Source organism: Rattus norvegicus, chromosome 9, assembly GCF_036323735.1.
Source record: "Rattus norvegicus strain BN/NHsdMcwi chromosome 9, GRCr8, whole genome shotgun sequence".
NCBI classification, from domain to species: domain Eukaryota; kingdom Metazoa; phylum Chordata; class Mammalia; order Rodentia; family Muridae; genus Rattus; species Rattus norvegicus.
Window position 1 is genome coordinate 94,169,462 of NC_086027.1, and position 14,474 is coordinate 94,183,935.

The following is a 14,474-nucleotide window of genomic DNA, read 5'->3' on the forward strand; positions in this document are numbered from 1 at the left end:
ACGGGGAAACTCGGTTGATCTTTACACGGAGTATATTCCTTTTACTGATAAATGGAATCTCACAACACTTAAAAATTATTTTGTATATTCTCAATTCAGTTTGATATAATCTGTGGGCTCATTACTTAAAACACAACTAAACATTGAGTATATTTTATCTCTTAATTTTGGTACCATTTAAAATTTTCAAGTAGCACAGAAGATGTATGAAAGAAAGCCTGAATTTTACTTTCCCCCTCTGTAGTCCTTCCCCTAAAAATAATGGTAGATGTTTTTCCCAATTTATTGCACTTTTTTTTTATTCATTTATTATATATGAGTACACTGTAGCTGTCTTCAGATACACCAGAAGAGGGCATCGGATCTCATTACAGATGGTTATGAGCCACCATGTGGTTGCTGGGAATTGAACTCAGGACCTCTGGAAGAGTAGTCGGGTGCTCTTAACCGCTGAGCCATCTCTCCAGCCCTTTATTGCACATTTTGACCTATACACTTTTCTCAGTGTCTGACTGGAGATATGCATGATTTACTTTTACGCAATTAATATACTATATATGCTTTTGTAAACTGTTTGAGAGCATAGCATTTTTCATATTCATTTCAATGTATATAAAGGGATATATATATATATATATATATACACACACACACACATATATATATATATTTATATATTTTTCTTTTATATAATTTTTTTTTTTAAAGTCAGGTAGATCTCACAGTTCAGGCCAGCCTGGTCTAGAGTTCCAGGACAACCAGAGCTATAAAGAGAAGCTGTGTCTTAAAAAACCAAATAAACGGGCTGGAGAGATAGCTCAGTGGTTAAGAGCACTGACTGCTCTTCCAGAGGTCCTGAGTTCAAATCCCAGCAACCACATGGTGGCTCACAACCATCTGTAATGAGATCTGATGCTCTCTTCTGATGTATCTGAAGACAGCTACAGTGTACGTATATAGAATAAATAAATAAAAAAAAACCAAATAAATTATGGATGTGGTTAAAAGACGTGATGATTGCTGAGTGCACTGGTGTCCATGTTTAGTCTCAGCACTTGGGAGCTGAGCCAGGAAGATAACTATTTAAGTTTGAGGCCAGCCTGGTCTACATATGTAGCAAGGTCCAGGCCAGTTAGCTAGTCAGGCATCCACAATGAGATCCTGTCTCAATAAAAGAGTAAAAATTGACTCAACAGCTGATATTGAATACTGCTAGTCACCAGGCACACACAGTCTTAGGACTGCGAATGTGACCTTTAGGAATGAAACGCTAGGCTAGATCCAGTTTTCGTGGGGACTGTTGGTTGTGCTCTGAGAACCTTGCATATGAAGTTTTCAGTTCCTTACTGTCTGCTTGTTCTTCATCTCCATTTCAGTGCTTAATCTTCTTAGATGACCCCCAGGCCGTGAGTGATATCTTAGAAAAGCTGGTAAAGGAAGACAACCTGCTGATGGCCTATCAGATTTGCTTTGATTTGTACGAAAGTGCCAGCCAGCAGTTTTTGTCATCTGTGATCCAGAATCTTCGAACTGTTGGGACCCCTATTGCTTCTGTGCCTGGATCTACCAATACGGGTACTGTGCCAGGACCAGAGAAAGACAGGTACGAGTATCTACTTCTGCACCAGAGCTAACTGCACGTCTGTGTTCATCTGGGGACTCAGCAGGATATTCACAGAGAGTAGATTTTAAGAATAAATAAGTTAGCTTCTACAGATTGTCAGGTCTTATCTTATACTGTGACACACAAAGTAAGGTCAGGCAAAGTGGATTCTTCTAGAAAGAAATAGAAAGGATTGGGTGGTAAGGGAAGCACATTAAATAGCATGTGGCTACTCATCAATTATAAAATATGTGAGATAGGTGGTCCAAGATATTTGCCTTAGATTCATTTGGACTATTTAGAGAAATGTTCTGGGATTTGCACTTGTAGTAAAGCCAAATAAATAATGTCTTAAACTCATACAATATGCAGTTTCCCTGCGTGTCTGTCTGTATATATTTAGACTAGCTATGTAATATGTTTGTGTCTTGACTGTTCAAGCATTTTTGTTTTCCCGAATTGTCTGTTTAGCAGTAAGAGTCATTGATTTGAAACCTATTAAGATCTTTCTTTCCTCTCAACTGTTAATGCATTCCTCATAAATTTCAAACAAAATTCTAGGTCTAGAAAGTATCCTTCAGGGCTCTGTAGCGATATCCACAGGCTCTGCATTGATCGATTAGATTGACTAGGGAGGGTCAGTCCCTAGACAAAACAGTATAAGCGCTACTTACATAGTGTGCCAGTTTGACACAGAGAAGAGGAGATCTTGTCTGAGAAATTTCCTCCATCAGATTGCCTGTAGGCAGGTCTCTGGGGCAATTACTTGATTAAGGACAGGTGTGGGAGAGGCCCAGCCTACTGTGGGCATTGCCACCCTGGGCAAGTGGTTGTGTCAAAGAGCAAACTAAGCAAACCATAGGACCAGGCAGTGAGCAGTGGTCCTCCACAGTCTCTGCATTATCTGCCTCCAGCTTCCTGCCATGAGTTCCTTTTCTGACTCCCTCATGATGGACTGAGAGGGGACGTTTAAGCCAAATTCCTCCCGCAACCCCATATACTTTGGTGGTGGTGGTGGTGGTGGTGGTGGTGGTGGTGGTGGTGGTGGTGGTGGTGGTGGTAGTCATCATAGCAATAAGAAGCAAATTCCCTGAAGATTGGTACCAGAGTAGTACAGTGTTGCTGTGAAGTACCTGGCCATATTGTGTTGGGAAGACTATGAAGTATTTGGAAGTTTAGGGGGAAGGAGCCATTGAATGCTTAGACTTTAATGGACTGTTCTGTGGGAGCTTGGAAAATCTGTTCTCCCCCCTGCTTTCCTGTTGTTCTGTTTGTGTTCCTTATTTGAGTGCTTCTTTGTTATTACTAAGACTTATGGTGTCTTAAAGTCAGCTAACAGGAGGTGTTTTTATCCCAAGGCTGGGGTCCTGGTAAATTCTGTACAGACACTCAGCCACTGAGATACATCTCAAAGCCCCAGACCCACAGTGTGAGTCTTCCTTTTTATTGTGGCTGTTTTATCTGCTGCCCTTCCGTGAGCCTGTGGGGGATTTTGACGGAGATTGTGTTGAATCTCTTCTCTGAAATCTCACAATACTGAACCTGTACCCCTGGCAATATTCAGCCCATAATCTATGAACATGGCACTTTTATTTGCCTTTTAGCTTTAGGAAAATTTAAAAATAGATCCTCCTATAAAACTTTCTACATAGGAATCATCTGCCAATAGAGACCACGTCACAGCTCCCTGTCTTCACTGGCTGGGATTCCCATTGTATTTTAGAATAGAAAGAGAGTGAATATCCTTTGATATGTGAAGGGAATAGCATTTAGTTTCCTGCCCCCTTCCCCCCTTTACCCTTGTTTATAAAGTTTCTTCTTGAATCTTTTCTTTGTTCTTGAATTATTTTAAAGTCATTCTCTGTTTCTCTGCTGTCGTTTCATTGTGAGTTAAACTTCTCTGAAATAATTGGGCTTTTTCCTCATCTGTAATTTTCTACTAGTTGCATTTTAATTTCTGAGTTTCTCTAATTCTGATTTGTTTTGTTTTGAGGCAGGAGCTTTCCCCAGGCTGGCCAGAGTGCTGGGATGATCTAGGCATTGACTACAGTGCACTTCTCTGTAGTGTTAAGGGTTGAACCCAGCGCTCCGTGCATGCTGTGCAAACATTCGAATGTCCTATATCTTTATCCCAATCTCATTCTCTCTTTTCTTTCTTCTACTTTTTTCAAGATTTTTATTTTATTTATGAATACACTGTAGCTGTCTTCAGACACACCAGAAGGGAGCATCAGATCTCATGTCTTTGCTGGCATTTGAACTCAGGACCTCTGGAAGAGCAATTAGTGCTCTTAACCGCAGAGCCATCTCTCCAGCTCTGGTTTTCTTTGTAGATTTTTAAATAATTTTCTGTTTTTCTTCTTCCTTCAACCCCCCTGTCCCTTTGGAAAGAGTCTCACTATATAACCCTGGCTAGCCTGCACTTCATTGTGTAGACCAGGCTGGCCTCAAACTCAGAGCTTCACTTGTCTCTGCCTCCTTAATGCTCGGATTAAAGGCATGTGCCACCATGCCTATAATATCCACTACTTAAAATAAAACTTCTCATATAATACTATTTATTATTATAATTTTCTGTGATTTATTTTACTAAAATTAGCTTTCCTCAACTTTTACAAAGGTGGCTTATTTTTCTATTTTCAGTGTCCCTAAACCTTTCTTTCTCTTGTGTGTTTGTGAAGTAGCAAACAAAGCAATAGTGTGTTTTCTCTCCAGCACTGTCTTCTGACCTAGAAGGACGTGTCAGTTGTTTGGCTTTAGAGTTGTGGGATCTCAGGGTTTACTGAGCACTGTTTTCTTAGCTGCTGGTGGTCCATCTCCACCTGACTTGGGAATGCACAAGACTTTTTTGTTCCCTGTTCTTGTTGTCTTATTCAAGAATTTTGCTAACTAGATTTGGGGTGTTTTGTTTTGTTTTGTTTTGTTTTGTTTTTTGAAGAGTTTAATTGGGGGGAATTTAGTAACTGCCTAGAGATGCTAGAGTTTTATTTCTTATTGAATAATACCCACAAAGTAAGTTTATTTTCTTGTAGAATAATTAGGACATAGTTCAGAGCTATGACTAAATTGCCTGCAGCTTCTCTTTAGGAGAGATTTACTGAAGTGTTGACGCTTGGCTTTCCTCATTTCAGTGACTCTATGGAGACCGAGGAGAAGACAGCCGGTGCAGTGGCAGGGAAAACACCAGACGCTGTGAGTGTGCATTCAGTCACTGCTCAAGGACTTTCGTGGAGCTTTTTATTCTTATTCTTCCCTCTTCTTTCTCTTCCTCTTCTCTTCTTCCTCCTCCTTCTCTGCTAATTATTTTGGGGGAGGGGTAGAGAGAAGGGGGGCGACTGTCAGTCTGCAGCACTGGCTGGAATTCAGTACAATAGATCAGACTTGGATTCTGCCTGACAAGGGTTAAAGGTGTGTGCCAGCACGACCATTGTTTTCATACATGATATATTATATTTATACTTGAGTTTTTGAAAGTTTTGGTTTTTTGTTTGTGATGCCAGAGTCATTTTATAAAAGTGTATTTTCTATGAAAATTCATCCAGCGGACCCAGATTTAATTCTAACATCTACATTATGGTTTACAGCTCTCTGTAACTCCAGTTCTAGGGCATCCTATGCCTCCTTCTGGCCTCTGTGGGGACCAGTCATGGAATTGGCGCACAGCCAATCCATGAAGGCAAACACCTTAACAGTAAATGCAGCTACCATCGTGGGCTCCTGAGAGGTAGCTCAGGAGTTTAACTGTGCTGCTTTCAGAAGACCTTAGTTGATGTCCGATCACCCATGTTAGGAGGCTCCCATCCACCTCCACCCTCGTCTTCTAACACCTACTCACACATGGCATACGTTCACACAGACATATACAAATTAAAAAATCATAAAATAAATTTTGGTTTAAAAAACTACCTTAGAATAAATTGTTTTCATCTCTTGAACTTGTAGTATATCTCAGTGAATTGTACTAAAGGAAATTGTGTTTTTTCCAAACAATGATAGTAGAAATTTTTTAGATCCTGTCATTAAAATATGAGGAAAGGTGTATATGTATGAGAGTGTGTGTGTTATACGTGTGTGTGCATGTGTGTGCGGGTGTATGTGTGCATGCGAGTGTGATTGCTTTCATTGGTTAAGACTGATAAAATAAAATTGGCTTACCAAACTTTATTAGTATTAATATTTTTATTCCTTTTTGTTTTGGCAGAGTCCAGAGCCCAAGGACCAGACATTGAAAATGATTAAAATTTTAAGTGGTGAAATGGCTATCGAGTTACACCTGCAGTTCCTAATACGCAATAATAACACAGACCTCATGATTCTGAAAAACACAAAGGTAGACATGTCATAATGGAGCGTTCCTTTATATCTTGTTGAGGCTTTGTTTTATTGCCTATAATCAAGATGATGTTAAGATTTTTGTAAAAATAACAGTGAGTGTAGCTGAACTCTGTAAGAACATCTGTCTACTCAACGTGTGTGAATGTGTCTCTACACTGACTCTCCAGCATGAGAGAGGCCAGTGGGTGGGGACACTCATCGTGAGGAAGGGGTTAGCAAGGAATGAGTTCCTGCTCTTGTGCCAGTCTCTTGTTCAGAAGTGTGGTAAATGTTTTGTTCCATTTTAAATACATTTTTTACTTCACAGTTGAACATGATAGCACAGTCAAGACATGAATATAGTTTTTAAGACTCTTTCCCACTCTACCATCAGTTGAGCCTAGACTTGGACTTCATTGTTCCATTTATTGAGATAATGATCCTAAAAATTTTAATTTTTGGACAGGTGTGATTGCGCATTTAGTTCTGAAGGGCTAGAGTAGTAGCTCAGTTGGTGAAGTGCTTACTTGTTTTGCAAACACAAAGACATGAGTTGGTCCCCAGAATACACACACACACACAAAATGGTGGGTGTGACGGTGCATGTTCGTAATACTGGTGTTAGAGAGTCAGGCGAATCCCTGGGGCTCACCAGCTAGCCAGCATAGCCTGTTTGTTGAGCTCCAGGCCAGTGAGAGACCCTGTCTCAAAAGCAAGGCGGTTGTTTCCTGGGGACCAACACCTGAGGTGACACATGCTCCCACATGAACCCTCACATACAACATGGTGTTTTCAAGGCAAGTAACTCACTAGTATTGCTAGCCCACTGGTCTCTTTGTAGTGTCCTAAATAAACTTTTTCTTAGGAATGGAACAGTCATGTAAAAGGATAAATAACTTTTAAAGAATCTTTCATCCCTCTTACTCAGCATGCCTCTCCAGAGACATTTGCTCTTTTCTTAGAGCCAGCCATATGCTGCTCAGTGACTAAACACTGTTTGATTTATGCACATATACAGTGCCTTCTGAAACCTTAAGTACATAATTACAAATGGAAAAAGATACAGACTCATAAAATTTATAAGTAAGTTAGGGCTCAGGAGGAAGTTCGGGAGTAGAGCGGTTGCCTGGAATGTAACAGGCCCTAGGTTATATCCCCAGTACTGTAAATACATTCCCATGTTGATGCATACATAATTCCGTGACTGCCAGGGTGCAGGCGGGAAAAATTGTAGCATTGCTACTTAAGTTACTCCAACACCTTGGAGATCTCAGGCAAAATGCTAAAGAGAAATAGAAATGTCTGAATAATTAGGCTCTTTAAAAGGATGGGAGTGGGGGATCCGAATTCACACTTCAAATCTGTGACTGAGATGGTGTTAGGATACTCCTAGACGCCACAGACTAGAGCTGATATCAGAAGTGTCAGGCTCAAGCAAATTCAGACCTGTTTGGGTGACATGAAACCCTGTCCCATAAAACAAAAGTCTAATAGTGACCTTAAGTTAATACTGCAAATAAAACCCTTTGCCTTGTGTTTTACAGGCTGGCTATTTCATCGTTACAGAAAGAGATGTAAAGATTCATATTTCATATTCTAAATCTCTTTTCAGTTGTTTTCTGATTTTGCTGTAGAATAGGGCTTCCGAATATATGTGAGCACATGTATGTATCGATTACTTTGCCAATAAAGAAGTTTCTGTATTTGTTTTTGTAGGATGCAGTACGAAATTCTGTATGTCATACAGCAACTGTAATAGCAAACTCATTCATGCACTGTGGGACTACCAGTGACCAGTTCCTTAGGTAAATATGCTTGGAGAATTCTACCTTGGTGGATTTTCTTTTTAATTTTTAAAATGAATATTCCTGTGTGTCTGGGGATAGGGTATGTATAGTTGCATTTTGAGGCCAGAAGAGGTGTCAGATCCCTTGGAGCTGAATTTCCAGGAGGTTGTGAGCTTTAGATGCTGAAAACCAAATTTGGGTTCTCTGTAAGAACCGTACGTACTTAACCCCTGAGCTCTCTTCAGTCCTCCAAATGGCTTTTTAACCAAGATTGCATTGATAGTATTTATCATACTTTTTGCTAGCCTTGAATTTTAAGTATGTTTGCTTATTAGATATATATTGTTTGTTTTCTATTTACTTATTTTAAAGTAAAGTTAATTACTTGTATTAGTTTCCTTTTGTTCAAAGTAGAATTATATATCATGCATTTTAAGAATCTGAAGAGCAAGGTGGTGGTTGTACATGCCTTTAATCCCTGCACCCTGGAGGCAGAGGCAGGAGGAGATCTGAGTCAGGGCCAGCTTGGTCTAAAGATTGAATTCCAGGGCAGCCAGTGCTACATAGAAAAGCCTTGTCTGAAAAGACCGACTATGAACACATGCCTATAATCCCAGTGCTTGGGAGACTAAGGCAGGAGGATCACTGGCTGAAGACCAATCTGGACCACAGTGCTAGGTCCTTTCTCCACAAAGGCAAGGAACAGCTTACTTAGGAGAGGTTAGCTCTAATAAAGCTCAGCTGCTTTCCTTTGTTACAGAGATAACTTGGAATGGCTGGCCAGAGCCACTAACTGGGCCAAATTTACTGCAACTGCCAGCTTGGGTGTAATCCATAAGGTAATAAATACATTTTATTCATTGTGACTGACTGGCTGTTGGGGAAGGGGGGCTAAGAAACATAAGTTTATTGTAATTAATCAACAGGTATATGTTGTCAGATCTGGTCAGTTCTGGACAGGGAATGGTGAAGTAAAGAAGGTATATTTAAATAAGTGTCTGTTTCCTTTTAGTAACAGGTAGAAATCCTCTTCCTGTAAGGACTAAACCATTTTGTAACAGTTGGGTTAAAATGTTGTGTAGTCTAAGTTAATTTGGAGAAACATTTGTAAAACAAAGTAAAAAATAGATCTAGTTACATATTTTCTAACCAGGCTGTACCTAGGTCTCTTAAAGTCTCATGTTTGAGTGATGGATTTGTTTGGATGAGAGCATCTGTTACTAATCATCAAGTGGGCATTCTGGAGAAGTTGCTGCATCTGGTTTCCTCTGTGTCTTTCTTAGCTCTTTGTGACTCAAATTCACAGGGCCATGAGAAGGAAGCACTACAGTTAATGGCAACATACCTCCCTAAGGACACTTCTCCAGGATCAGCCTATCAGGAAGGTGGAGGTCTCTATGCATTGGGTCTCATTCATGCCAATCATGGTGGTGACATAATTGACTATCTCCTTAATCAGCTCAAGAATGCCAGCAATGATGTAAGTATTAGCATGAAAAACCACATTTCCATTATTTGAGAATCTAGGACAGTGGTTCTTAACCTAAGAGTATCTGTCCCTTTAGGAGTCAAATGATGCTTTTGTAGGGGTTGCATATCAGATATCCTGCATATCAGATATTTACATTATGATTCATAAAAGCAAAATTACAGTTATAAGGTAGCTATGAAAATAATTTTAATGTTTGGTCACCACAACATGAGGATCTGTTTTAGTGGATCACAAGATTAGGGAGATTGAGAATCACTGCATTTGCTCAGTATTTCAGTGAATAGATTTCTTAGGATTTGGGAAACCAAAAACTGTACTTTCAGTAGTAATTTGGGGGTTTATGTTGATGCTGCTTTTGTTTGGGTTTTGGTTTTCTTGAAATAGGGTCTTGCTATTTAGCTCAAGCTGCCTTCAACTCAGACATCTCCTACCTCAGCCTCCTGAGTGCTGGAATTAGAACAGTGAGTGATCACACTTGCCACTTTTCCTTTCTTCTTGCCTGCTTGCTTACTTCCCCCTTCCTCCTTCCTTCTCTTCCTCCCTCCCTCCCATCCTTCCTTCCTTTTTTAAAAGTAAGTTCCTTTTCTTTCTCTACAAGTTAAAATTGTGCTTCTTAGTCCTCTAAGACCAGGTGAAACAAACAAGACACAGTTTTAACTGTCTTTAAAACATACAGTGATCTCAGCTGTGTGGTGGGGGTGGTGTTGGCAAATGCCTTTAACCCCAGTACCTAGGGCAGGGGCAGGGGAATCTCTTGAGTGAGTTCCAGGACATCCACGGCTACTCAGAGAAACCCTGTCTTGAATGAATTAATGCAGTGGCCTTAAATATCATGGAGTATTGTTACTGTATTGACCTTACTTTTCACCTGGTTAGCTATCATTTTAAAGGAAATACAGGGCATCCAGAGTATCATATACTCTTGAGAAATCAGAATTATTGCTTATTTTGATCATTGATAAGTTTTTTTAATGTAATTCTTTTGAAAAATTGGTTAAGCAGTCCTGTTACTTTAAATAACCCTAAAATGGGGTGTTAGACTCTAGCTTTTAGGTTTAAATGAGTTTTTAGAAAGTTACGGGATAATGGTTTAAACAGATCAGAGCGTCTTAGCCTCAAACTTGAATGAAAGAAATGAGCCAAGACATGGTCTGCCTTGGCTAAGAACCCGTCACTCACTTACTCATGTATGTGCACACACAGTTCTTCACTTCCTCTATAGACTATTACCATTTGGTTTATGGACACACACACAAAGCAAACCACGAAACACTAGTAATAGAAGCCTCTTCTGACTGAAGCAAGGAGATCATCAAAATCGAATGTAATTGATGAAGATGTTAATGAACCAACTTTTTACTCAAGGCTAGTCAACTCTGGGTGACTGACGTATTACATGTAAGCAGGAGCTAATGGGGGTTATGTCTTCCAGAACCTGTTATCAGGATGAACAAACCTGAAACATTTTTGGTTTTGGATTTCTCTAATTGAAGATAATTCTAGAGGTGGAGCATCCTACTGCCCTGGCTTCAGTAGTGCCCACACTTCAGTTAGGGCAAGGTGGGAACTTCTTAAATGACAATTCCACCAAGGCCAGCTAGTGGGGAAAGAACTCCCAGAGCAGTCTGGAGAGCCGCCATCAGTAAGAGAAAACAGCACACTCAAAATGGACGACTTCCAAAGCTGCCTTTTTCACATGAAGGCCAGTCTTCTGCTCTGACTCCGTCTTCTCCTAATGCACAACCATGTTAGATGCTTTCTCCTCTTCAGTCTGGCTTCTTCATCTATACTGCCTCCTCTTCTTCCTCCTCTTCCTCCTTCTCCTCCTCTTCCTTCCCCTCTCCCTCCTCTTCTTCCTCCTCTCCCTCTTCCTCCTCCTCCCCCTTCCCCTCTCCCTCCTCCTCCTCTTCATCCTCTTCCACCCACAGACATCTGCAGGTTTCACCTACCTGGCCTCCTACTCCTTCACTGGTACTAGCCTCTTAGTATTGCTCAGTCTTCCTCTAAAGTAATAGAGGTTCACTCTGTCCATTTTCTTTTCCCTCACATACTTTTCAAGTCACTGTTTATGCTAACAAACATTAATAAATTTCCAAGGTCACCACAGGGCTCCTGATTATCTGATCTTTCCTACTGAGCTACCCTCTGAAGAGGTAGGATCACCCTCAGCCTCATAGTTTAAACCAGCCTAAGTGAGTGGGAGTTGAGAGTGGATGCATGTATGCACATATTCTTCTGAATTAAAGTTTGGATTTTAAGCACTGTGTTCTGGATTATTGGAACCAATGCTTTTTACCCTAGATCGTTAGACATGGAGGCAGCTTGGGCCTTGGTTTGGCTGCAATGGGAACTGCACGTCAGGATGTATATGATTTGCTGAAAACAAACCTGTATCAGGATGATGCTGTGACAGGTAAGCCTTTGTTACTGAAACCAGAAAACTTTGTGACTAATATCCGTGTTGTGTTTTTACTTTTTTTTTTTTTTTTCTTTCGGAGCTGGGGACCAGACCCAGGGCCTTGTGCTTGCTAGGCAAGCGCTCTACCACTGAGCTAAATCCCCAGCCCCGTGTTTTTACTTTTTATAGTCTCCTTTAAAAACTCAGCTGAGCACGCTCTTAGCTAGGTTTGCAGTTGGCATTCCATTAGGGCCGATAAAGACGGCCAGCCAGTTCTGAAAATCCAACGGTTTCCCTTGTTGAAGAGGGAGCAGAATGTGCTCCAGTTAGCAGTTTTATCTTGGTTTTTTTGTTTTGTTTTGTTTTATTTAATGTAGGCTTTCTAAAGGAGTGTACACAGAGGGCTCTGACAGAAGTAACTTGTGCAAATTGGAGTTATTAAACAGAACTATAGGTGTCCTGAAGATATTCTATGATGCTTGGTGATAATGCTACTTTTTTTTTAATTCCCATAATGTCTCTTGACTTTATTACAAGATTTGATGGTGTATACTGTCAAGATTTAAAAGGAAAATTGTTATAAAAGTATGGATGTACTTACATACACTGTCTTCCTTCTTAAAAATTGCTGTTGGGGAGAGATGACTCAGCAGTTAAAAGTTCTTGTTCTTAAAGAGGACCTGAGTTAATTCCCAACACATACATCAGGCAGCTCAAAACTACCCATAATACCAGCTCCGGGGTATCCAACCCATCTGACCTTCTTGGACATTCATATGTACAAACAGACACACACAAATAAACATATACACATAAATAAATAATAAAAAGTACCTTTTTTATGGGTGGCAAGGGCTGGGGACATGGCTCAGTAGTTAAAACACTTGTTCCTCCTACACGTAGAGGCTTATGACTACTCATAACTCCAGTTCTAGGAAACTCACCATCCTCTTGACTTCTACAGGCACATATGTGGTTGCACGTATATACAAGTAGGCATAAAATAAATCTTAAAAAAGTGTTAGTTCCTCTCAGAAGGCTAATGGTTATTTTGATAGCATGCAAATAGGTCTGCTTTCAATTGGATATATTGACTCTATACATTGGTGTTATTCATTATTTTACCTTTTACTCCAGGGGAGGCAGCTGGCCTGGCCTTAGGTTTGGTTATGTTAGGCTCTAAAAACGCCCAGGCGATTGAGGATATGGTTGGCTATGCACAAGAAACTCAACACGAGAAGATTCTGCGTGGTCTAGCAGTTGGCATTGCGTTAGTGATGTATGGGAGGATGGAGGAGGCCGATGCTCTCATTGAATCTCTCTGTCGTGATAAGGTGAGGTCCTACTTGCTTTCTCCCTTGCATCCTACATTCTGTAATATTTTTAAACACTTTAATAGTTGTCTATTCCACCCCATACTCCTCAAGATAGATGTGTTTTTTTCTTTGATTGTTTGTTTTTATGTTTCTGAGACAAGTTTTCTCTGTGTAACAGCCCTGGCTGTTCTGGAACTTCTTTTGTAGACCAGGCTGGCCTCGACCTCACAGATCCACCTGCATCAGCCTCCCAGTTGCTATGACTAAAGGCATGCTTCAAGCATGAGGCAGGGTTTCTCTATGCATCCCTGGCTTTCAGGAACTAGCTCTGTAGTCTAGGCTGGTCTCAAACTCAGATCTGACTGCCTCTGTCTCCTGAATGCTGGGAGTAAAGGCACGCACCACTGCTGCCTGACTTAATAAGATATGTTTATCTTATCCTTTAATAAGATATGTTTGTTTTACTATTTTTCATCAGAAAACATTGGCATTCTCCGTACTTACTTGAGTAAATGTTGTCTGATATCTTTTATTTATATGATGGTATTGCATGCAGCAGGTGACCAGAGTCACTCTCTTCTCTGTCATGCGATCAATATATTATAGTTCAGTGGCTGGATTACTAATTATTTTGTTCAGCTGTCAAACTCTACTAGTCTTCCGCTCACTGTTCCATGTTCAAGAATGAAATAAGGAGAACGTGAATTAGAATATGACCATGGCTCGTACCTTCAATTTCAGCACTTTGAATCTCTGTGAGGCCTGGTTTGTAGAGTGAGTTCTAGGGCAGTCAGGACTACACAAGAAAACCCTGTCTTGAAAAACCAAAAACAAGAAAAAAGAATATGGAAATAGAACCTGACTTCTTTGTTTTTCATTTCCTAATTTCATATAACTGGGTCTATTGATATTGACTTGACTTTACTTCCCAGATGTGTAAGGCAGGATAGAAATAATTGCAGAGAATGTTAGGAATTAAAAACATTCCTACTTTATTGTGGGTTTATTTTCCCCATTCACTTTGAGCATTACCAATCACAAATGAATTATTTTAGGGTTCATGGTTCCTCCATTAAAGGAGCCTGGTTGTTATTCAATAACAGTTATATTTTAGTTTATTACTATGGGGGAGGGATAGGATGTTTGTTTCCAGAGTGAATTTTACTGTATTTCCCAGGCTATTCTGTAACAGCTGGACTCAGACCTCCCACCTGAGCCTCCAGCAGCAGTCACTCTTGAGGAATAATAGCAATTATTCTTTCTTAGGACCCAATTCTTAGAAGATCTGGAATGTATACTGTAGCCATGGCTTATTGTGGCTCTGGTAACAATAAAGCTATTCGACGCCTGCTGCATGTTGCTGTAAGTACTCTGATCTTTTTCAGGGGAAAGGGAAAGGAAGGTGGACAGCAGAGGTGTCTTAGGGTTTTATTGCTGTGAAGGGACATCATGACCAAGGCAACTCTTATAAAGGACAATATTTAATTGGAGCTGGCTTACAGTTTCAGAGGTTTAGTCCATTGTCATTATGGTGGGAAGCATGGCAGCGTGCAGGCTAGCCTGG

At 40.3% G+C, this 14,474-nt stretch overlaps 1 protein-coding gene across 1 annotated transcript in view; it reads left to right on the top strand.

The window, feature by feature from the left end:
* Psmd1 (proteasome 26S subunit, non-ATPase 1) overlaps window positions 1-14,474 on the top strand; it is a 75,248-nt gene that overhangs the window by 11,491 nt on the left and 49,283 nt on the right. Inside the window, exons 7-15 of the mRNA NM_031978.2 lie at window positions 1,377-1,603; window positions 4,735-4,795; window positions 5,805-5,933; window positions 7,634-7,722; window positions 8,465-8,543; window positions 9,011-9,184; window positions 11,498-11,609; window positions 12,732-12,928; window positions 14,177-14,272. Of these exons, the coding sequence (NP_114184.2) occupies window positions 1,377-1,603; window positions 4,735-4,795; window positions 5,805-5,933; window positions 7,634-7,722; window positions 8,465-8,543; window positions 9,011-9,184; window positions 11,498-11,609; window positions 12,732-12,928; window positions 14,177-14,272 (1,164 nt within the window). The remainder of the gene's footprint in view (window positions 1-1,376; window positions 1,604-4,734; window positions 4,796-5,804; window positions 5,934-7,633; window positions 7,723-8,464; window positions 8,544-9,010; window positions 9,185-11,497; window positions 11,610-12,731; window positions 12,929-14,176; window positions 14,273-14,474) is intronic.